Below are 23,939 nucleotides of genomic sequence, written 5' to 3' on the forward strand. Positions count from 1 at the left end.
TTTACTGAATTTAAAATAAACCTTACATGTTTTCATCAAATTTTAAGCATATGGTCAGAGATTTTCTATTTTGATGATCTGCTGCTGGCTGTATTTTCATATTATGTCTAAGTTGACCTAGTTTTGCATATTTCAGAAAGAAGATGATTAAAAAACACTTTTATTTCTGTTAGAAAAACTTTCTGTCTATCTTTAGGAAACTTAAACAGCTACGTGCTGGAGCAGAGACTAGAAATTTTTCATGGTAATGTTGCAGTATTGTTTTATGTTAGAAGCACACTTTCTGCAGTCTCCATTAAAAAAATCTGCCAGTTGCAAGAAAGAGGGAAAAGACCAAGTGAAGCACTTCAGAGAAGGCCAGAGCTTCTTGTGAAGCTGTAGTTCTGTTGAGATAAGAACAGTGGAGTGGAGGGCTGAAGAATTTCTAACAAGATGGTAGAAATAGGCTCTTGGAAAAAAATGAATTTAAAGAAGAGACAGAAGAGTTTGTGCCAACTGGAGCTCATTTCACTTCAGATCCTGTAATGAAATCCAAGAATCTGCTCCTACCAGCTCTGCCTTTAAAGTGGCCTAGCTTACTTCGGCCCCATCATCATCTACACCAAGAATGAGAACTTTCTCCTGCTGTCACTAATTTCCTTGGCTCCAGTAGCCCAGAGTGGTAGTTCTAAAGTTTCTACTTCCACTGATGAACAGAGTAAAATTTGCTTCATACAGACTGTCAGGAATTTCACTTTTGGTTGGTTCATTTGTTGTTTTTTATTTTCTTTTTCTTTCTTTTTTTTGTATAATCTACATACGTAAAAGTCTGACACTGGAAAGTATCTCAAGCAAGATTGCCTATGAGATGTATCATTAAAGAACAGAGTCTAATGGGAGACAAAAGCTTTTCACAGTACAATTTTATATAGCTAATTTATCAGATTTAATTCAGAAATTATTTAGATTTATTCCGAATTTAATGTATCCAATTCCCATGTGTATTTGCCTTCAAGAATGATGATGATTTTATGAGTAATTTTTTTTCGAGGTGAAAGTTTTGTTTATGATTTTATGAGTACCTTCTCTTTTTCATGTATTCTTTTCTTTTAGATGAAAATGTCAGTTGTCTTGAAATACCTCCAAGCCTTCAGCTGGCGATGGATGTGGTTGACCATAGCTGCTTATATAGGCCAGAATGCACTAGGCATTGGACAAAATCTGTGGCTTAGCACCTGGATTGCAGAAACAGCACAAGTTAGTGATTTCACAGAATGGAAACAGTCACGAAACTATAAGCTTTCTATCTACGGGCTTCTGGGATTCATTCAAGGCAAGGATGAGCATTTATGACTCTTTTCTCACTGTTTGCCAAATTTGATCTGCCTGAATATGTGTCAGTAAAGAAATAGTGCTATTTGTTTCATGGTGTGCAACACAGTATAATAGTTAAACTTGGGGAGAGCAGGAGCCATATTACAGACATGTAGAAGAAAATGCAGTTTAATTTGATGATATTGCTGTGAATTCTTGGAACATACATACGTAACCTAATGAAGCTCTGTTGGCGTCTCGTTGAGGTGGGGATTCAGTATGGATGTGAAGTGGTGTGCTAGCAGAAGAGACTTAACTGCAGGAAAATCATACTTAGGAAGTACTAAGATGTATCAACAAAATGAAATATGTACATTTGTAAAACTGAGAGGAAGCGCAACTGTGGGATTGGTCACTGTGCTAGAAAACAGCGACAGGAACAAGCTCCATCCCTTTTCCCAACCCAGCCATTCATACTGTCTTTCAATTTATCCATTCCCAAGGCCTGCTCGTTTGCTGTGGTGCTTATGTGGTCACCAGGGGATCCCTGTCTGCTTCCCGGGTGTTGCATGGTCAGCTGTTGGACAACGTGCTGCACCTTCCTCTGCAGCATTTTGTAACTAATCCAGTTGGTCGGATCATCAGCAGGTTCACAAAGGTAAAGGGAACACTCATGCAGAGTTATCCATTTTATGAAAATGAAGCTTGAGTTGGCTTGGTTTTAATTCCATTTTAGCATTGTTAAAAAAATAATTATATGAAAGAAAAGCACTGCAATATCTAGCAATGGGAAGCTGTTCCAGTGCATAAAACTTAAAGAACTGTCTCAAGCTATTTTCTTACAAAACCATCAAAACATATTTTTGATAGAAGTTGTATAGACCCTATCCAAGATCATTAAGAGTTCATTCCTCAAAGACCATTCCTGCAGTGCAACTGGTTTATCAGACCTAAATCTGGTCTATTTTTAAAAGAAAACTGTATTTTTCTTCAATAATATCACCGAATCATAGAATCAGCCGGGTTGGAAAGGACCTCTGAGATCATCAAGCCCAATCTTTCATTTTTTTTTTTTTTTTTTTGAAATCCATTCAGTACTCCAGAAAAATCCAGTCCTGGTTTTCCCTCATTCCGTGCGCCGACGATCCGGAGCTGGCAAACAGGGGCGGGGCAGGGCGATTTGGGAAGCAGGAGCGGGCAAACGGGGAACAGTGTTTAAGCTAATGTCCGTCTTGATAAGGATTTTTATTATTAAACTTTGTCATTACTTACCTTTGGGGTTGCACAAAAGGAAGGATGTCTCAGCTGCAAAAGTGCACAAGGGTAGATGCGCCTTTGACTTGGCATCAATTTGGTTTTTTCGAATGGTATCTTGCCTTGTGGCAAATGCAAATTGGATTTGAAAAATGACGTAGTGACGAAGTTTTGTAAAAGCAAAAAGCTATACTCTCTTTTATGCTGAAAATAAGGAGTATATACTGAGTTCTGATTGTTGTGTACTATCCAGAGTATTGGAAAATCCTTCATTTTCATCCGAATAGATTCTGTATGTCAGAATCTAATGTAATTGTCAAAACTAGTTAATACATTAAATTCATGTTCTCAGAGGCATATAGAAGTGAATGTTATTTTCACTTACAAGTGAACGTTATTTTCTACTTTTGTACGTCTTTGGCTATAAGTGGAACCTTTATTGCACAAACAAGTGTTATTTACTACAGTTTTAATGCTTCCCACTCCCGTCATAAGTAGATTGTTGCAATGCGTTACTAAGTGACTGCTGATGGTTATGTTCTCTAGAATAATACCAAGAGGTTGTGTAATACACTAAAAGATCAATTAATTTAGGTTTCTCAAAGTTTTTAGTGGAATTTACTCACAAAATCTTGATTTTTCTGTGCATTGTTACAGGACTTATCTGTCGTGGATGTCCGTTTCCATTTCTACTTGGGAACTTGGCTGAATTTTACCCTGGATGTTATTGGAACCATTCTAGTTATCACATCTGCCTCACCACTATTCATAGTGGTAATTATTCCCCTGGGACACTTTTATTTAATTATCCAAGTAAGTGCATTGTTCTTAATAGGGATTTCTAGATGTGCATGGATAAAATGTCTAAAACAATCCAGCATACAGGCTTAAATAATTTTTTATTGTGGAAAAAAAATACATATACAAATATATATGCAAAACACATCTGAAATTGTTTTCAGAAAAAAAATCTTCAGAGTTCTTGAAAGGAAATTTGGACACTTCCTGAATATATCCTGTAATTCTTGGGAATTTACATCTTTCTCTTCATAGTTCGCTTTTTTGTGGGAAGATACAATATTGATAGAGATCTCAGCAAGAAATTTGCTGAAGTTACCTGAAGAAACGGAGTGTATATTATAGTGAAAGTTAACAGCTGAAGGATAACCCTGAAACAGCAGCTGTACATAGAATGATGCCTAAACTACCTGTGCTGTTTTTTGTGCAGAGTTTCAGTTGTGGTACTGAGAAGCCAAAAATTAATGTTTCAGAAAGACTAATGGCTGCTTGCCTGTTTCTTAATAGTCAGAGTATGGTCTGGGATTAAAGATGTTAAAGACTCTTAAAATAAGAACATAGAGGAAGGAAAAGAGTGCCTGAATTCGGTGTCTGCTAAAGAGCTGAAATACAGACATCATTACATGGAAGAAATAAAGGCTGACTTTCATCTTAGAAAGAATTGGGACATTCTAATTTGGAAGTTACACTGAAGTTTTAGTTGGTTGTTACACACCCCTGGTGGTACAGCACATTTTGTATAGAACTTGGAAATGATGTTCTTTTATTTTAGCCTTACCAGTAATTTATATATGGCAGTTGGGTTTTCCTTCTGTGTTGGTTTTGAACAGCTTTTTTTTCTGTGTAGACGCTTTCAACTTTTTCCATGTTAAAAATTTACAGGAATTCCTTATGAGAATATTTAACTGGCTACTGTCTGTACTGTTTCATTAGCGATACTACATTGCGAGCTCACGACAAATTCGACGTCTGGTGGGAGCATCGCAGCCTCCAGTGATCTCCCACTTCAGTGAGACTCTTGTGGGGCGATCAACAATTCGAGCATTTGGCTACCAAGAGAGATTCATTAGAAAAAACTATGATGTTGTGTATGAGAACGTAGTTTGCGTCTACAACAACCTCATCTCAAACAGGTACTTTGCAGCAGTTCTTCATCTGTGACTGAACCTTCTTCTGTAGAATTCCACAACTCAGTGTTCACTTGTAGTCAGAGTAGAGCCACTGAGAAGCAAGGACAAGAGCAATTTATCCACCACTCTTTATAATGAATGCATAGTGTTTAAGCACTAGGATGATTTTTTCTTTATGTACCATAAAATAGTGGGTTTATATAGAAAATGTGCATATGCTGTCTGGGATGAGAGTATTTTAAAAAAGAAAAGAAAAAAGTTTACCGATCAGTCATGAGCATGGACTATGCTACACTTCAGCTAATAGTTCTTCTTGCAAGTTTATGAACAAATCAAATTTGTGTTTCAGTAGTTCATGTGGAAGTAACCCAGTGTCTGTATCCACAGGCACCAGCTGGATGTTGAGAGTGGAATCTTGGGTTTAAGCAAACAAAGTCCATTTCCTCACCTTCCTTTGTGATTCAGTTCAGTTACAGGCAGAGATTAGCAAGGAGAAGATTTTCATGTCTGGTTTTCAGTCGTATGCTTGAATCTTTTCCAGGCAGGGAGAGCAAGAAAGCAGTATGAGGAGTGAAGGGAGAGCTGGCCAGGAGTTGAGACACAGGACTTTTAGTTTTAGTGGTGCTACCAGTTCTAGATATGTCATATTCCCTCCCCAGTCCCTCTGTAAAATGGGAATGATGGTACCTGTCTCTTTGGGGAAGTGGGTAAATTGCTAATATAATGATCTCGGAGTCATTACATTAGAAATATCTTCACTGTGCTATAAAAATTCTGTAGTAATTCTTTTTTTTCTTTGCCTTCATTTACTACAGCTGGCTAACTGTCAGGCTTGAGTTTTTGGGAAATTTGATGGTGTTCTTTGCTGCACTGTTTGTAGCACTGTCTGGAAATACAGTGAGTTCTTCTACAGTGGGTTTATTGATATCCTATGGTCTAAATGTAAGTAATAGAATAAACTTTTTGCTGTTACCACGTTGCATATAAAAAGAGCAGTATACATACAGTGAAGTCGAGTAGGTGAATATGCACTGTGGCATCAACAACACTAAATCCCCTGGGCAAAACAGTTTTCCTTTGAATTGCATTAATTCTGGGAAGCTTCCCATTAATTATTTTCCACTTCTGCATTTAGATGGAATAATAATTATTAAAACATATTTAAAAATAAATTAATCAACTAGGTATAGTGTATTTTTAAGTATTTTGTTCAACCAGATAGGAAGCTTAGTCATGTACAACTATACTTCATATTTGATTTCTTGTTCTTGTTCACTTACTGAATGTTATGTAGGAACATTTACTTAGAATTCTATTCACTGAAGTCATTTGCTTTGGCATTGCCCTTGTAAAGGTAGTATGTGAGAACCACACTATAGGGTGTCTTGAAGTACAATAAACTTTACTGATAAGTTGCTAGTTAAGTCTAAAGTATGATGTAGACAGAAAGTAAACATCCAATTTTCTTCAATTTTGTGATGCTAAGGAGCCTAGCATTGTCTAAATTCTCACTGTGGTAAGTGCTTCAGAAACCCAGCTGACATTACTAATGAATAGAAATACAAAAAAAACTATGGAGTCTATTATCTGTCGTGGCTTATCCACGTCATAGCCAGCTCACAAGAGTCGAATTTCTACATTCTCCAATGTAACTATTTCCCCAGGTAATTCAGATTCTAAATCTTTGGGTGCGTAGAGCGTGTGAAATCGAGACCAATGCAGTTTCAATTGAAAGAGTTTGTGAATATGCAACAATGGATAAAGAGGTGAGCATTCTTCTTGAAATGCTGAGCCTTCATCTTGAGTATTTAATTTCTGTGCATAGAAAAAAATGACTAATTAGATTGACTTTAATGTTGGTGAGTGGTAATAGCAGGTAATTGTTGTTAAATGCTGTCTGGTTTTTGTGTGGTTTTTTTCTTTGCATTGAGAATATGTAGTTCTTCATCACATTTATAGTCATAGCAGTTTTATTCCTACTTTGACCAGTAAATTTTTTGTCATCATTCGTAGCAGTAGATTTTGTAGTAGGACTGTAGCTGTGGCTCAGGTGAACTCCCTGTGTTACGTGAAGCCAAGAGGAGCATTTGAGGAGGGGGAGAGAGGAAGAGAGGCCTCTCTGACCTTTAATTGGTACTCGCCTCATGTCTGGGGAGACATTTATTTGAAATCAATTTGCCTTGGCTGTTGTGCTTTTCTGAAAGTAGTGTCCATGTCAAGCATGAAGGCAAACAAGGCTGTCCCTTACTTCTTCATTCTCTTTTACCCTTCCCTCATGTTTATGTTTCTTTGTTCACATCTTTCTGTTTTCTCCTACTCCTGAAAACAAAATGTTTCTCATTGAATATGCATTTAAAAAATCTGGGAGATTAAGCGTCAGATTCAGTTCAGTTCCTGTCAGCTGGTACCAGATACTAGACTATTAGCAGCTACCCAGTTAAACTGAATTTACTTTTTTAAATGAGCGTGTAAGATGTTGTTAAACAACCCCACATGCTTCTTCCCAGAGTTCATGAAAATAGGTTCTCCTTCCATTATATTGCATTAGAATTACCCTAGACATGCTGGGATTTTCAAAGATATGTGTATTTTATCTTGTAACATTTTTACTCTTGTATACTGAAATACCAATGGTTTTAATTCCAGGAGCCATGGATAAAGTCTAAAAGACCACCAATGGGGTGGCCTGATAGAGGAAAAATAGAGTTTGTTAACTACAAGGCTCATTACAGGAAGGATCTTGGTTTAGTCCTGAATGATGTCTCTTTTCAGACACAGAGTAAAGAAAAGGTACTGTATGTAATAAGAAATAGATGTATTAAATTCCGTTTCACAACTTTCTACTTCAAAAATATTTCAGATAAGGAGACTGCACTACTAGATGCAGCAAGATGATGTTGAACAGGGAAGATATTAAATGGAGAAGAGAGTAAAGACAAGGCAAAAGCGAAAAGGAAAAGTGTTTTGTAGGAATATGTAGAAATTGTTATCCTTATGTGAAACTGAGATAAATTTTTATGAATTTGGCTGTTCTAAGGAAGAAGATCCAAATTTGAATTTAGACTTCTTGTCCCCTGTGCTCAGTGTTTATGCAGAGAAATACATTTCCAGGTTAGCGCTAATCAGCTTTGGGCTTGGGATCAAGGAGCACCAAACGAGACCTAGTTTAGAGTCTTTGGTTTGAGCTGAGGAGTGCAAGAAAAAAAGGGAGAGGAAATGAAAAGTATTCCCACTGAACCAGGCATAGGCTTTTACAGCTCAGAGTCACAGAATCACAGAATCAGCTCCTGAGGGAGAACTGGATTGAGAGCTGTGAAACTGAATTCACTGTATCATATAACTCACTATATCATTTTTCATCTGGAATATGCAGCATAGAAAGTTACACTGTCATAAAACTTTCTGTTTCAGGTTGGAATTGTTGGAAGAACAGGATCTGGTAAATCAACACTCACAAATTGCTTGTTTAGAGTTCTGGAGGGATGTGAAGGCAAAATAATTATCGATGGAATTGACATATCAACTATTGGTCTCCATGACCTGCGTGGAAATCTTAACATTATTCCACAGGTGAGATGTGCGTTAGAGATAACTATTACTCTTTTTCGACTAACACAAAACATTCAGTTTTTGGGAGAAATTTTATCCTCAAAGTCCACAGGCTGCCTGGAAACAGAGGCTTAAAACTCCAATAGAATTTTGGCAATTATGTGGAAGAAGCTTCAAAACAGGGAGACCACTGTATGTCATGACATTAGGTTTTGGTATACCATGCTTAGTTTAGCAGTCTAGCTAGCATAACTCAGGTTCTCCAGAGTCTTTATATGTATAGTTACATAGAGGGTTTCCAAAGTTCCACTTGAGGGCAAAAATATTTTAAAATACCTCCAATTATGTATGGAGAATATCGGGAATATATGGAGAATGTCGGGAATATATATTGAAATTAATCTGCTATAGTCTGCTTTGTAAAGGTGTCCCTGCTTACTTCATAACGGGACAGAAAGCTCAAGATTAGTTCACATGTCATTAGGATTGTGTTCATACTTGTAAACTGATTTACACTGAAATGCTCTAGTATAAAGTAAAACCTAGAACACAAATTTAATGATCATCTGGAGACTTTTTGCACTTCCCCTGAATGCCACTGATGCAAACATTTTTGTGCGTGGGTGATGCTAACATCACTTACATTAAATTTATCTGACATTTTTCAAAGGAAGGGTTTGGGTTTTTTCTTAACTTTTTTTGAGCTTTAACCCCAGTAATATTTCCTGTGTGTCTCTAACCAGATTTAACTTAGAATCTTAGCCTTCCAATTTTACTTACCAGTGCCCATGGATGTAGTCTCCAGTGCTTCAGAAACTTAGCAATAGTAATAATTGATGTCTTGTGGCTTTTGCCACGTGCTGGACAGGTCTGTGGTCAGCCATAGAACCGGAGCACAGTGAATGCACAAGGAATCTCTTGTCCTTTGCATTTTACCCTAAAAAAGAATTCATCTCACAGAGACACCACATTATTTTTGTGCTTCCATTCACCGGCTTCAGACTGTTAAAATTTCCAAGATTATTTGTCCCAGTTCCCTCTGTTATATAAGGATTTATGGCAGACTGTTTTAGGGTTGTGTTGGAATTGTGCACTCACATTCTGCTGTTATTTAGGACCCCATCTTGTTTTCTGGGACACTGCAGTCAAATCTGGATCCACTTGGAAAACACTCTGATCTTGAACTGTGGGAGGTGCTGGAACTGTGTGACTTAAAGGATTTTGTCTGGTCACTGCCAAAGAAGCTCCTTCATGAGATTTCAGAAGGTGGTGACAATCTCAGGTACATAATCAAGAAAGTACCATTGCAGTTATTTTCCAGTACTGTAAAACTATGTGTTCCTTCCAGAGGGTTTACTTCAGAAAGTATCGGGATAAAAGTGACACTTCTGTCATTCTAAGTGGAATTATTCTGATTGTGTGAGTTTCTTTGAGGTGCCCAACTGGTCACAACTGTATAAAGTCCTATGGTATATGGGAAGCCAAGGAAGTAGACTATTTTCAGCTCAAGTATATAAGGAAGTGTAAAGAAGGGGGGTGTGGTGTTGGAATTCATGTAGCACCTAATTAGATTTGGGCAGAAAAGTACTCATTAATTTAAATTTAAAAAAAAAATTCAAACCAGGGAAAAAAAAAAACAAAACAAAAAACAAACCCCAAACCAACAAAACCAAAAGCCACTAAACTCCAAAGAGCTTATTCCTTTGCTTTATTTTCTCAGGCAAAGAAACTCAGTTTTTCCTTGTAAAACGCTATGCAAGGAGGGTGACACTTGAAATAAAAGAACTCTAAACTCAAGGAGACACATACTGAAGCTTTCAGCAGCAAAGGGGCAGGTCTTCAATGTTGAGTGTGCTGAATATCAACCTGAGTGTACTGAATATCAACCTGAATTTTTTTTGACAGATCACTTGCAGGAGGATGGTTCTAGGAGGCACATAGCACAGCTCACATACAGGAGTATCCAAACTTTTACACTGAACATTATTAAGAAGGGGGTTGGCATTCAATTTGGCTTACTCAGAGTGCCCATTATAATGTGAATATAGAAACTGAAGACTAGGTTTACACTACAAAGTTCAGCCACAGGTGTGGAAGAGTCCCACCTTAACTACAATTGATATGCTGAGCAAGAGGAAATAAAACTTTCAAAACAAGGTGAACATATTTCACTGTTCTTTTCAGGAAGTGTTGTTAGCAAAGACAGTACAGATAAGCTTCATAGTAATCTCAGCTTTACCTTGTTCTCCCCTTCCTCTTTGTGCCTGACCTGCCCTTCTCAAATATATTTTTAACAGTGTTGGGCAGAGACAGCTGCTCTGTCTGGCCCGTGCTTTGCTGCGAAAGACAAAGATCCTGGTCCTGGATGAGGCAACAGCTTCTGTTGACATGGAAACGGACAACTTTGTGCAGTCCACCATCAAAAGAGAGTTTCACAACTGCACAGTATTAACTATAGCCCACAGGTTACATACAGTCATGGATTCAGAGAGGTAAGTTTTCACTTACTGAGGTTTACCCTCTCAACACTTCTAACCTTGATGTCTTTGTACCTTTGTAATCCAAGATACCAAAAACGACGTGAGCATCAATTTTAATTAAATATTGATAACCTGTATTCTGCTTCCCCCTTCTAATTACAAAATTAATTTACTAATTTTCCTGCTAAGGGACAGGTATAAGCTACTAGTAAGACCACTTAATTCTCTAGAGTGAATGGACTATACTGTAGCATTTTTACCAATTAAGCAAAAATGCCTTTTTAAAAAGGTTTTTTTTAACATACTAGTTCCTAGCTTTAGAATGAATGAACTAATGAATTCACTAATGCAATTATATTTCTTCTAAGTAAGCCTTCCCATTATCCAGAGATATCTGTATTAGGACAGAAAAATACAGTTGAAGATCTGATTTTTCTTCTGTTATCTTTCTGTTTTTGCATTGTAGAGTGCTTGTTCTGGATGCAGGAAGGATTCTAGAGTATGATACACCACAGAATTTGTTGCAACAAAAAGGTGCCTTTTCTGAAATGGTTGCAGAGGCTGGGATAAGAAGATAAAGAAAACTAATGAATGAATTCTTACGGAACACTCAAGGGATCTCTGGCATTCCCCATATATAAATGCAATATTTTATATTCCTTATAAAATACCTTACTTAAGAGCTTAATCAAGAGCTTCTGGCAGCATTGCTGTTTACTACAGCTACAACCTGTTTATATTGATCAGATTTCCTAAAATAACTTTCAGATTTTATACAAATCACTTCTTTTGATCACGTTGGCACTGGAACAACATAATGAAGCAGTAATTTTCATGGCATATGTTAACTGTTGCACTGGTAAAGACTGATTGAAAAATAAATCTTGCTGTTCACAGGTTGGTCTTAATTAAAAAATAGTACTTAATTAAGCTGCTCTGTCATTATGCTCATTTAGTTAATACATTCTTATTATGATTACGCATTCAGGAAAAACAAAACTGCTTGTTGTGTGGACATACAGACAGATGTCACTTGGGGCTGATTTTTAAGACATGCATATGTACATGTATACTTAGGCAGTTCTTGAGACAATAAATGTGCCTTTTGACCTTGTGATTTCTGAATAACTGAAAACCACACATCTTATGTATCTAATTGTCCATTACAAGATCCCATTGTGAAAGAATCCCAGAAAAATACAGTCAGGTGCAGCTGCCTCTTTGGTAGTAAATTTTAAAGTAAACTTCAATACTAATTACAGCAGCAGGACAGGTTATATACATTTACTGAAAGTGCCAGTCAAATGTGCATGTGCTTTTTACTACAGTTCCTGAAGCTCTTCCAATTTAATACCAACTCAACCAGTGTAATCAACCTTCACTTAGTTTTTTAAGATCAGATCCCCATCAACTGCTTTAAAAAAAAAACAAACAACAAGGTACCTGAATACAGTTCCAGGCTACAGCCCTGTTATATTAGTTTAATATTGACACCTGGTTTATATCAAGTATGATCTGAATGTCTTACCCAATAGCAAGCAAAACATATTTGCTGTTTTAGAAGGGTGGTGGAGACTCTCTGAAGAGAGTTCCTCAAAGATGTGATTCTACTGCAGTGAAGGTGAATGATTTCTCTCTCCTTTCCTGAAGGTAAAAACGCAAGCCTATCCTCGTACGTTACAAAGTACTGTCCAGTTTAACTGGCTGCAAAACACAACTCAACATACTTTCACTCCCAGAAAACTATTAGAAGCATATAATGGTTTTTGACTAGGAACAGCCCAGCCCAAGTAATTATTATGCTCTGAAAGTCCTGGAGAGGCAGGTGTTAGAAAATATTTCTCAAGAAACAGAAAAATGTTCTGCTTTTCTTCTCTTTTCCTCTTTTTTCTCCCAAATGAGGCCAGCAGTACCTTCCCAACTGAGCAGGACGTTTTTGTGCCCACATTTGCCTTCCCTGCAACATTCACAGTGCCCCAGGCAGGCTTTTCTGTGGCTCTGCTTCCCCCAACCTTGTCCCCATCCCTTCCCTGCCTTTTCATGCTGCCCCTCCAAACCTATCCTTACCTGAAGTGTTGCAGAGGCACTGGAAAGGACTGAAGTGAGTGCCATTCCATAAGTGATTAATAAGCTTTAGGCATAAGGCTAGGAGAGGTAGACTTCAGTACCTCAGAGACCAATCCCTTTTGCAAGGTCCAGAGAAAATAATCTGAGGACTGGCATCGGTGCATGGTAATCTTCACTTTCTTTGTTTAGTATTATTTGTGGGAAAGAGGGTTTTCTATACTTACTGGCAGGCTGACATAGCCTTTCAGCTTCAGCCTCCCTTCAGACCACAGCTGGGAGAGCTGCAGACTGAACAATTTCAAAGACTGAGTGAAAAGAAAATGCAGTCCTAGTGTCAGCAAAGCCACATGGACATTCCTTCTCTTTCAGCAAGCTGTACCCCTCACATTTAACTTTGTAAAAGGAGGTGCACCAGAGGCAGAAGCAGCATGATATGCTCCTGCTGTTCCCATGCAGCAGTGGCTTACCAAAATAAATCACCTAACAAGCTTAGGTAGGCAGGGAAGGGCAGTTTTGCATTAAGCACATCACCCAGGGTTTGCAGCCTCTCCTTGCCTCACACACCCGATGTCAGAGGCACTCTAAGAAACAAAGAAGGATCACTTGGCTGAGTTCAGTATTAACTCAGGTTTTGTAGTACCCAACCCACCAAAACAACACAGCACCAGCCAACTCCCTTGCCAGCACAAAGCCATGTAGCCCTGCAGGCCAGCTCAGTGCACACCTCGCCCCTTCTGCCCTTTCTCCTCCAAACAGGAATTCCCCTAAGCCTCCCAGGTCCCAGTCTTGTCCTGAGGGACCACTCATAGGCACCCACCTTGTGAGAAAGGCTCTGCCCCACAGGGCCACCACCTGCTCAGAGTCCTGAGAAGGTGCTTGGGCCTGTTGGGCCTGGGCAGGTGACCTTCACTTAGCTGGAGATCCTGAGAGGGACCCAACTGTTCATCCACTTGAGGATGAGCTCCTCAGCTCCTTGAGGAGCTACTCTTGGACTCCTTTTCCAGCCAGATACCTTGGGATAGGGAAAGGAAGGGTGGGACAGCAAAAGGACCAGAGCAGGTCTGTGAGAAGTGAGAATGAGGCTCAGAAGGGATAGAAATTGCTTTTATTAAAAACATTCTAAAATGTTATTTATAAAATGCATTTCATCCTCTGCACTGGGAAACAATTCAGGAACATACAACTGTTGAGGCCTCTTAATGCTTTCAGAATTTCAACTCACAAAACAGGCTTAAGCTATAGAAACTTGTTACACATCTAACACCACAGGCAACTGTAGATTTCAAGGATTTTAGAAAGATTTCAGCCTTCAAATATCAATTTGTTTAAAGAGACTTTTGATAAGCAGCCCATGTGCATACCTGAAAATATCCACTTAGTACAGCAGACTCATCTTTAAAATTCAATGGTTTGTGCCAAAATACAGTATTAAAAGATACAAAATAAATAATTTGCAGAATTCAAAAAAGTTATTTAATAAATAAGGATGCATTGTGAGATACCCAATGTACAGTAATTTCTCCACTAAAAAACCCAACCTGTATAGAAATTTCAATAAATACCCTTTTGTGAATTTTTTTACAAGTAAACAACTCACCCTTCCCTTCCAATTCCCAGATTAACACTGAAGGAGATTTAACTCCTCCAGAGTGAAGGAGTATGTGAAACAAACAAAAGTACTTCATTTATTTGCCTCGAGAGTTTACCAGTTTAAAGTCACTCCCACACTCCTTGGGACAGCTTGTCCCAAAACTGCAAAAAGCTTTTAATCGTTTAACTTACTGTGATGTGGCTCTGTTTTTACACAGGTCTGCTTGTTTTACACAGTGCAGTAAAGACATGAAGACTAAAGCCCTACTGTAACTCCAGTAGGTTTTGAGATGAATTCACAGCACAGCAGAAGGAAAGGTCACAATGATTCCAAAGACGTTGGAATGTATGTTGAACACATTTATATCTGCAAAGCAAAGGCCCCAAACAGCAGCTAAGGACTGTACCAATTGGCATTCATCCATGGTTTCCCTGGAAAGGCACTTCTTTCACTGCAGGAGTTTTAGCTACTGGAAGTTCCATATGGACTTAGGTGGGGTCACTTTCAAAGAGGCACAAAGGGAAAAAGAATCCTCAAATAATAAAAAAAAAATCACTTTGGCCTTCAACTCAGGGAAATGAAACAGATGTTAGCAGTATTTCGGGAATCCTCTGTCAAGTTAAACAATGTTGATGGAATGCTGTGTGCAGCTATGATTCAATTTAAGAGGTTTTTAATTGGATTACTTCAAAGATACGTTTAGACAAGAGCTACGCAAACAGCTGAGTCAGCACAACTGATTTATGGCAGTGCCATAAATCAGGTCTACTGCCAAGAGAGTAATAAGCCTATTTTAATATAGTCATAGGTTAAAACAATAAATCTAAGCCGCACATTAACTTTTGGCAAGGTTTAATACAAACAAAATTATTCTGGAGAAGACAAGAAAATGCTTAGAACCACCTGTTACTAGAACTTACCTGGTGAAGACTGGGCTGATGGGTGTTGAAGCCAGTCTTGGCTGAATGACATGTTTTTATCACAGAAATTTCTACACAGATAAAAGAATTCAACTGGCCTTTAAGTATTGCTTTATTCCTCCAAAGAGAGTAGAACTGTCACCAATTAGGAGTTTTTTTCAGATCAGTAATTTTTTTCTCCTCATGCATTTTCAAGATAGCTGGATAGCAAACTATGTGTCTAAAACAGAGTCTTAAGAAGTGCCACCTCAAACCCCAAGGTACACACACTGTTTTCTTCCCAACAGGACAGCTACAACCTCTGTTCAGTTTAGAGTGAGGACATTACAAAACTTAATCCAGAGATATGAGCTAAAAAGTATGAAGGAGTTGGGTCAATTTTCATTTACTAGGACTACAGGAACTAGACTTCATCCAGGCCATGGATGAAGACCCACACTTCTATCCCACACTTTCTCCCTGAGGACAGGATGGCTTGGGGTCCATCAGGGGAAAGACATCACACACTTGCAGATGAACAACAGTGAAATCTGTATGGGTCGAATTCAAGGGTAGACAGACAAGTGTGGCTTTAAGATACATAAAATTACTGCAGTTTTAAAACAAGGCAAGGGAGGTATGAATATCTCTGTGGAGAACATCAGTGGTAGAACAGCAGCACCTGTGTGTTAACCATCACAGCCAGATCAGGAATTAAGGCCTTGGAGACACATCAAGTAACTATGTTGGCAAGAGCTACGTTTCCAATAAGGTTTCCCAAAACATGAGACAATTCTCCATAGAGCCTCAGCAATACCATTATGCTGTTATGAACAGCAGAAGAATCAAGTGAATGCCTAAGTCTCATTCAAGCTGCAACATGCCTTTTAGAAAGGTGCTTAAATGCTCAAATGGCTCAATCTAATAAATAAATGTAAGCTGAGCATTGCCAGTGCTCTGTGCGTTAACACTGCTTCACAGTTAAAGTAAATATATTGGACCTGGGAATACCTACAGTACCACATTATCTCAAACCTTTGGTCACAGTCCCTTTATATTTTAAACACACACCGCTCCAGGATTTGCTAATAAAATTTAGCAAGAAAATGTGGGTGTGTCATCACTAGCATTTTCATCCAATAGCCAATCTCCAAGTAAATACAGCACACTTCAGAACTCGTTTGTACCTTTAAAGTAACATCAAGCTTTAACACAGGTAGGTGTCCATTAACACCTCACTGGAACAGATAAAAATGAAATAGAATACAGCTAAGATTAGGCTCCACTGCCAGTCAGATGAGTGTGCACCTTCAGAGCACACTTTTGGAGAGCTGGAATGCAATTGGGAAGAGTTTGTTTTCAGTTAAAATTAGTCTTCCGTAAATTCTTATTAGGGATTTCTACAGCACTGACTTGAAGAGGCCAGGACCCTGCAACAATTCCTGCTTGGATGGCTACACCCGTCACAACCGCCAGGTCAGGATCTACAGAGGTGTTGGGTTCCTTCCCAAAGAAGTCCCGAATAACTTTACGTATTTGGGGAATCCGCGTGGAGCCACCAACTAACACAATTTCATCCACTTCTCCTTTGTCTACGTGGCCATCCTGCAACACCTGCTCAATGGGCACAAGAATCTTCTCAAAAAGGTCTTCATTTAACATCTCAAACAGCTTCCGAGAGATTTCCATTTCAAACACAACTTCAACAAAGCCGTTCTCTGCTTCGGAAGCGTCTCCAAGGCTGTTCAGGTCTCTTGTTTTTTGTGAAGGCTCACCTTTTAGCGCACTGTTTGGTTTTACCTGACTTTTTGGAAGTTCTTTGGTAAGCCTGTTTTCTGGCAGAGTCAACACCACACTTAGTGTAGCTGCCTCATGAACAGTCAGATTTAATTTAACTGCTTCCACAGCCTGTCTGAGGCGGTGAATCTCTTCCTTTCGGGTTGGCAGAGAACCGTATGTTTGACGGAGGTGATCATACAAATACAGCATCAACCTCTGATTGAAATCCTGTCCTCCAAGTTTGTTGTTACCTGAAAGATCAGAACAGAAGGCATCAGACACATGACTTTCAAAGCAGCATGTATCTTCTTTACTGGGAGGTGGTGCTCAAGGATCAGAACAATCATGCAAGCACAAGAGCTCACAGAGCTGTGAAAACAGACAAAATTGTTGTCCCCTGAAGAACAAATGATGGATAATAATTTCCATTGCTTTTTTAACTGAGAACAGGAATTTACTCAGTGGACCTCTGTCTAAATAAATTGGAATGAAGCTGCTGAATCTTCCTTGTTGTTCCACTCTTACAGCAGCTCACATCAAAACTTGCTCATCAAGGTTGGCACTGCACCTCAGACCTGTCTGCACCCAAGTCATCTGAAAGGCAGTCGTGCACTCACTACAGTCTGACTAAATATTGCTGCCACTTGCCTCTGTGCCGAGTGATGAATCATCCTGGCACACAGGAATCACAAAACTTACTTCTGGGCATGGGCATTCCCAAAACCCGCTCCACTGAGCTGGCACCAAACACAAAGCCGGGATGCTTTTCAGCCCCGGTCAATGATTTGCCAAGTATTCCCAGTTTGGAAAAAAGTAACAGGAAGATTTGTAACAACCCTAGCCCTGCAAAAGCCCAGCCAAAGTAACTGTAACATGCACCAGCACTTTACTAGTGGGCATAAAAGTTGACAGCCACGGATAAAATGAAACCACGACTTACCCCTTGAGTCAGCCAAAACCTTCGACTGTGATCTTACTCACTGAAATCAGTCACAAACCTAATTCTGCATGAAAAGCAGCAGAGAATGCATTGGGAGAACATTTTGTGACACAACTGGTAGGTTTTAGAAAGCTCCTCCAATGGCAACTTCATATGCACCTTTCCTCCCACTCCTTCAGAAACAAAAGCATTTTTCTCACCTGCCATGGCTCGTGTGTAGAACATCCCTCCCATCTTGTTCAACAGAGACACATCCAAAGTTCCTCCGCCCAAATCCACCACCAGAACATTAAACACATCAACTTTGTGGAGTCCATAAGCCATAGCTGCAGCTGTGGGCTCACTGATTACTCGCAAAACCCTCAGTCCTGCAAAGAGCAGAAACAAGAAGCAACAGTCAGGTACACTTCAGAAAACTGCAGTTCTCACATCAGAATGACATTTGCCATTACTTTGTTTTTTTTTTAAACCAGATTCATTTTAAGTAAAATGTCAGATCTAAGGGAAGTAGTTTTCTGAGGGGTGATACCCAATGAACTCCTTTCCTTAGTTAATCCTAAAGTAGTTCTGCTTCAGCATCAGGGCAAAGTCATGAACCACCATTTGCCCAAACACATTTCTTCTGGACAAACCTTGCTAAGGAGTCTTAACTTCATACATTCTGTTTCTGTTATTGCCCAAGGGTGCTCTATACAGTCTCCCTATTTGGAGATTACCAAAAACTCTCTTTTCCCCAAAGCAAAACTTCCTTCTTCCAGACACCTATGTCTGCATTATCCAGTTGCACCTGCTGGGACTTGGAGACTGAATCCATTCTAAGCTTCTCTATCACTGATTCACTGTTTCTGTATCCTCCCCAAAGACCTTGCTGTTAGTGAAACAGACCTGAAGGTTTCCTAGAAAAACACTGGAATACATCACCTGCAAGGTTAGCTGCCTTAACGGTAGCATTCCGTTGCCTTTCATCAAACTCTGCTGGCACAGACATGACTGCCTTGGAAACAGGCATGCCAAGGTTGGCTTCTGCCATTCTCTTCAGTTTCAGCAGCAGCTGGGAGCCAATCTGCTCTGGAGTGACGTGAAAGGTTCCATTAGTTGTCACGGAAAATTCGGCTGATCCGTTGTTGTTGAAAATCTAGAAGGACAAAGCAACACAAGCCACAGTAAGAAGTCATTTTCCCACTCTGCTCCCACCACATTTTATCTGCACACAGTGTCTTTAATCTGCAAAAATACAAATGTGCTTTTGCCACTGCCTAGATCACATTAATTTCTTGGAGGATTATAGAAAACATGCCACTTAAGGGGTCCAAGTATATCCAAACAAGTGACACCCACTGAACCCCAGTAAGACACATCAAAAGAAGTTAAGACCTAGCAACTGTGTAATCCATTTCAACACCACAAAGACAAAAGTGATGCTTTTTAATCATTAGGTTACCCTACTGATAAAGCTTCCCACCACTTCTTCTTTCTGAAAGGAAGCAAACAGCTTGGTACTGGAACAGCTTCTCTTAACAAGTAAAGAATTCAGAAACTATTTGCAGTACCTGAAAATTGGTCTGTTTTCAGCAAATTCTGCACCAGGTTCAATTAATGTAATACTTTTTTTTTAGTAAAAAGCAGCTTTCAAGACATGCTGCTGGTCAAGTAAGCACTAGAAAAGTGGTAGACGAAAAAAATGCACTGTGGAAGAGATGTGACTTTTAAACTTCTATTTAATCTTTTTTTTAGAATTTGAGGGGAGAAGTGAAGTTTCAGCAAAGTACAGTTAGCATTTCAAGTTGAAATTTATCCTTCCAGAGAAGGGGCTGGAAGGTTACCCAGACACACATTTCCTCGTAGAAAAAAACAGGGTTTTATGGAAAAATCACTGTCAGCTCTTGTGCAGAGGTACATGACTTCCACAACCATTTCCTTCCCCTCTCTGGATATCTCTCATGGTTTTCAGGGAGATTTAGCCAAATGACTCAAGGTCTGACAAGCTGATCACCCGTACAAATTTCAAGTGTCACAGAATCACAGAATGGCCTGGGTTGGAAGGGACCTTAAAGCTCATCTCATTCCAACCCCCTGCCATGGACAGGGACACCTTCCACTAGACCAGGTTGCTCAGAGCTCCATCCAACCTGGCCTTGAACACTTCCAGGGATGGGACAGCCACACCTTCTTTGGGCAACCTGTTCCAGTGCCTCACCACCCTCACAAAAAAAAGAATTTCTTCCCAATATCTCATCTAAACCTGCTCTTTTCCATTTTGAAGTCATTCTCCCCTGTCCTGTCACTACGTGCCCTTGTAAATAGTCTCTACCTTCCTTGAAGGCTCCCTTCAGCTACTGGAAGACCACAATTTGGTCACCCCAAAACTTTCTCTTTTCCAGGCTGAACAATCCCAATTCTCTCAGCCTTTCCTCATAGCAGAGGGGCTCCAAACCTCTTATCAACTTGGTGCCTCCTCTGGACTCGCTCCAACAGGTCCATGTCCTTCCTGTGCTGGGGACCCCAGGGCTGGAGGCAGCACTGCAGGTGGGGTCTCAGCAGAGCAGAGCAGAGGGGCAGAATCCCCTCCCTCCCCTGCTGCCCACACTGCTTTGGATGCAGCCCAGGACACGAGGGGGGTTCTGGGCTCCCTGTGGACATGGCTGGGTCATATCCAGCCTCTCACCCACCAGCACTCCCAAGTCCTTCTCAGCAGGACTGCTCATCCCCCAGCCTGGACTGTGTCCTACAGCTTCCTGCCTGGAGGGAACTGAAGATGCTGCTTACCTTAAAGGGATACCTGCTGCTTTCATTTTTCAGTTCTTCCAAAGTGAAGATTTTCCCAATGAATCTCTTGGCATCATATATGGTGTTCTGAGGGTTGGCATCAGCCAGTTCCAGGGCATCATATCCCACATACACCCCTCTGTCCGTGAAGGAGACCACACTTGGGATGCTTTTGTGCCCGTTCTCATCTGCAATGACCTTCACCTCTCCTATTCCAGGCAGGAAGACACCGACGGAGCAGTAAGTGGTGCCGAGGTCGATCCCAAGGACTCTGGGGGTGGGCATGGGCAAGTACTGCTGTGCCAGGTAGCTGGCCAACAGGAGAGCCAGAACAGCAGAGCCTGAAACACAGAGTGGTGAAAAACAGGGTTGGAGGATCTACTGCTGCAAACCTGTCACAAATGGCACAGTGTCACACTCTGCACCTCCTGCAGTTTTATTTCACACACTGGAGCCTGTTCAGCTCCCTAATTAGATTTTAATTTCTTCAAAGGTCACCAGCAAATTCAGGTCTCTTAAATGAACAGAGAGTGGCTGTCAAAAATCTCAGCCATTAAATACTAAACTGATGAAAAAAAGAAAGCCCAAGAGAGATGGCAAACCCAAAAATATCACCACACTGTAATAATTCCTTTCCTCTCTTACTTCAATAACACAGGCTAGTTCATATTTCGGGGAGAGTGCCTTTGAATGACCCCAAAAGGACACAGAATTAATGGGGTTGCACAAAATCCCAGTGAAACAACAAACTCCCAATTCAAACACCTCCTCCAGCTTCACTGAAGTCTGAAAATAAGGAGATACAAACCCCTGCTGACTCATTCTGTTTCTGCCAGAGCTCCCAAAAAGCATCTTTTCTATGCCTTTAAATCAAGGGTTAGACTTAAGTGCAGAGTAGTTTGCTGTTTGACTAGTTTTGCCTTTAATTTTATTTATAATCATCAGGCACAACAGGAAACCCAAAAGTCAAGCATAAAGTAATGCCTCGGGGAAGGGGAAAATAAAAAGCACCAACAAACAAAGTCTGGAGAAGAAATTTAAACAGGTTAAATTTCAAAACGTGGCTGAGCACTTTTTTTCCCAGCAGGGAAGAGCTGTCACAGCTGTGCTTCAAACAGACCGGTCAGAAAGTCCTGGTTTGGTCTGGGCTGTTAATTTCTTAGCCATGCACCACTGAGGGCTCTGGCTGAAACAGAATCCCAGAACGGGTCAGGCTGGAAGGGACCACAGTGGGTCACCTGGTCCAACCTCCCTGCTCAGCAGGGTCATCCCAGAGCACACGGTGATCTGTTCCCGTGCTCGGGTGGACCCTCCCGCGCATCAGTTTCTCCCGTTGCCTCTTGTCCTATCGCTCGGCATCACCGAGCAGAGCCTGGTCCTTCCCCTGACACCTCCCTGCAGACACTGACAGACCTTGGTGAGGTCCCCTCTCAGTCGTCTCTTCTCCAGGCTGAACAGAGACAGCTCCCTCAGTCTTTCCTCCTAGAAGTGATGCTCCAGTCCCTTAATCATCTTTGTCCTCTCCGCTGGACCCGCTCTGTGTCCCTCCCGTACTGAGGAGCCCAGAACTGGACGCAAGGGAACGCACCGAGCACAGGAAACTCGCACCACCCTGGAGAGACAGCCTGGGGCAATACCGCCGGCAAAGAGACGCGAGAGCCCCAGCGAATCCCCCCACGAAAGCCCCCTAAACGCGTCCCAGCCGTGCCGCCGCCTCACCCAGTACCGCCATCTGCCCCGCCATGACTGCCGGCAGCTGCTGACGGCTTTTTCCGGCCCGCGCGGGGCACGCTGGGATCGGTAGTACGCGCGCCCCGCCAGCCCTTTTCACGTCGTTCTACTACGGGACGAGTGAACCACAACCCCCAGCAGGCGTCGCGGCGCCGCCGGTTCCGGCGGGTACCGGCCAATAGGCGTCACCCATTAGGAGGGGAGGGGCGGGCGGCCGGAGAGGCAGTGCATGCGCATCTCCGGGCGGGGCGGTCGCTGTGGCTGCTGGGAGTGGTAGTTCCTCCTCCGGCCGGCGAGTGGCGGCAGAGACCGCGGATGTGGCGGTGCCGAGTGAGGGCAGCAGCCCGTTAATAAACACAGCCAAAAAAGTTGTTATATTCCTGACTGAAAAGGGGAGATTCGCTCAGTCACTTTGTGTCTGATCAGTCTGTGAGTGCGCCAGGCAAGACGAGGCCCTTTGCCCGACCAGTCCGTCCCACCCTCTTCACTGGATCAGCGGCGCTTCCACTGAATTACCAAGGGTCACACAAACAGAGAGACCCCGCCCGGGTTTCCACACTTTACCCACTGCCAGCACCGTTATAGGACTCACGTTAACAGTGTACACAATAACTCTGTTAATGTGATAATGACAGGTTAAGGTTCAAGCACTGCCGGTGACGGTATCTGACTGCAAAAACGTATTCAAGACAATATACTATGACGGCAAAAACGTATTCAAGACAATATACTATGACGGCAAAAACGTATTCAAGACAATATACCAATTCAAGGCAATATACAGACAAGCCACCCTAATAAAATCTCTAATAAAAATTAGCATGAGATAATCATTCAGCGCACACAGAGCACAGTTCTTACCCAATAGGTGTCCCTATGAGGGAGAAGAGAGGTTCAGCTCTCCGACTGATCCCAGAAGTTGTGATGCAGTCTTCCCTAACTTCTCCCCATTCTTAACTTACTTTTATACTATGTCTTTACGTTTAGGTGGAGGTTGAGTGACTTTAGCCATGCATACTCAGTCAGAAGTGGTTGTACATTGGGGATGGATATCTCAGTACCTGAGATACCCTTGCGATGGGCACGTGTCAGTCCAAGGAGAGGGATTTTGCCACAGTTGCTGGCTCAACGGCAGGACATCTTCCTTTATTTCCCTTGGTTTTCAGCTGCTGTGCAGCTGATCAGCTAGAAAGTTCCCTCCTTTGCAAGGGTTTTGACAGAGCCTGGCTGTGCTGTCTCCACTCCACTCCACCCTCCAATTAATCCCCCTTGGTTCATATTGCGTGTGGGAGGTCGGGTGGGCTGACTGCGCTCCAGCCAGGGAGTAGCAAATATATTTTCCCTTATGGTTTCCAAATCATTATCTTTTTAGCCCCAGTCATGTTCCCATGGTGACATTCCTATTTCAGAGCTCAGGCCAGGTGGGCATCTGCCATGTCAGTTCAGGGGCAGTCACTGGGTCTGGCTGCTGCACACTGAGGGTGATGTGGAAAAGCCCTGGGTGCTGTGTCTGTGGACAAGGAAACCCCTGCTCCGGGACCTGACCTTTACTCCCAGTGCCTGTCTCAGGACCTGGGAAGGGCTTTTAATCCAACATGTTAAGCAGTGGCAGAGCACTTGTGTTTCATCTGCTCCTGTTTCCAATGTAGGGACTCTCTAAAT

The 23,939-nt window shown here is 41.3% G+C and overlaps 2 protein-coding genes across 5 annotated transcripts in view; one reads left to right on the forward strand and one right to left on the reverse strand.

The window, feature by feature from the left end:
* The window catches only part of LOC108509785 (multidrug resistance-associated protein 1-like), a 32,080-nt gene extending 20,694 nt beyond the window's left edge, over positions 1–11,386 (forward strand). For all 4 annotated transcript variants that reach the window (XM_017839362.1, XM_017839364.1, XM_017839363.1 and 1 more), the window contains 11 exons: positions 1,093–1,312; positions 1,797–1,951; positions 3,205–3,360; positions 4,279–4,478; positions 5,291–5,417; positions 6,140–6,241; positions 7,122–7,265; positions 7,887–8,045; positions 9,140–9,306; positions 10,322–10,516; positions 10,971–11,386. In XM_017839362.1, coding sequence (XP_017694851.1) covers positions 1,093–1,312; positions 1,797–1,951; positions 3,205–3,360; positions 4,279–4,478; positions 5,291–5,417; positions 6,140–6,241; positions 7,122–7,265; positions 7,887–8,045; positions 9,140–9,306; positions 10,322–10,516; positions 10,971–11,082 — 1,737 coding nt within the window. In that variant the 3' untranslated portion in view covers positions 11,083–11,386. The remainder of the gene's footprint in view (positions 1–1,092; positions 1,313–1,796; positions 1,952–3,204; positions 3,361–4,278; positions 4,479–5,290; positions 5,418–6,139; positions 6,242–7,121; positions 7,266–7,886; positions 8,046–9,139; positions 9,307–10,321; positions 10,517–10,970) is intronic.
* A 3,784-nt stretch (positions 11,387–15,170) lies between these two features.
* HSPA13 (heat shock protein family A (Hsp70) member 13) lies at positions 15,171–22,373 on the reverse strand. Its single transcript, XM_017839361.1, has 5 exons — positions 22,266–22,373; positions 20,547–20,887; positions 18,702–18,915; positions 17,981–18,148; positions 15,171–17,091 (listed from the first exon to the last, which is right to left on the reverse strand). The coding sequence occupies exons 1-5, from the start codon at positions 22,288–22,290 to the stop codon at positions 16,421–16,423; spliced, it is 1,419 nt and encodes a 472-aa protein (XP_017694850.1). The 5' UTR covers positions 22,291–22,373; the 3' UTR covers positions 15,171–16,420.
* Positions 22,374–23,939: the final 1,566 nt, after the last annotated feature.

This window comes from Lepidothrix coronata, unplaced genomic scaffold (genome assembly GCF_001604755.1).
Source record: "Lepidothrix coronata isolate B3197 unplaced genomic scaffold, Lepidothrix_coronata-1.0 Scaffold404, whole genome shotgun sequence".
In the NCBI taxonomy this organism is placed as follows: Eukaryota; Metazoa; Chordata; class Aves; order Passeriformes; family Pipridae; genus Lepidothrix; species Lepidothrix coronata.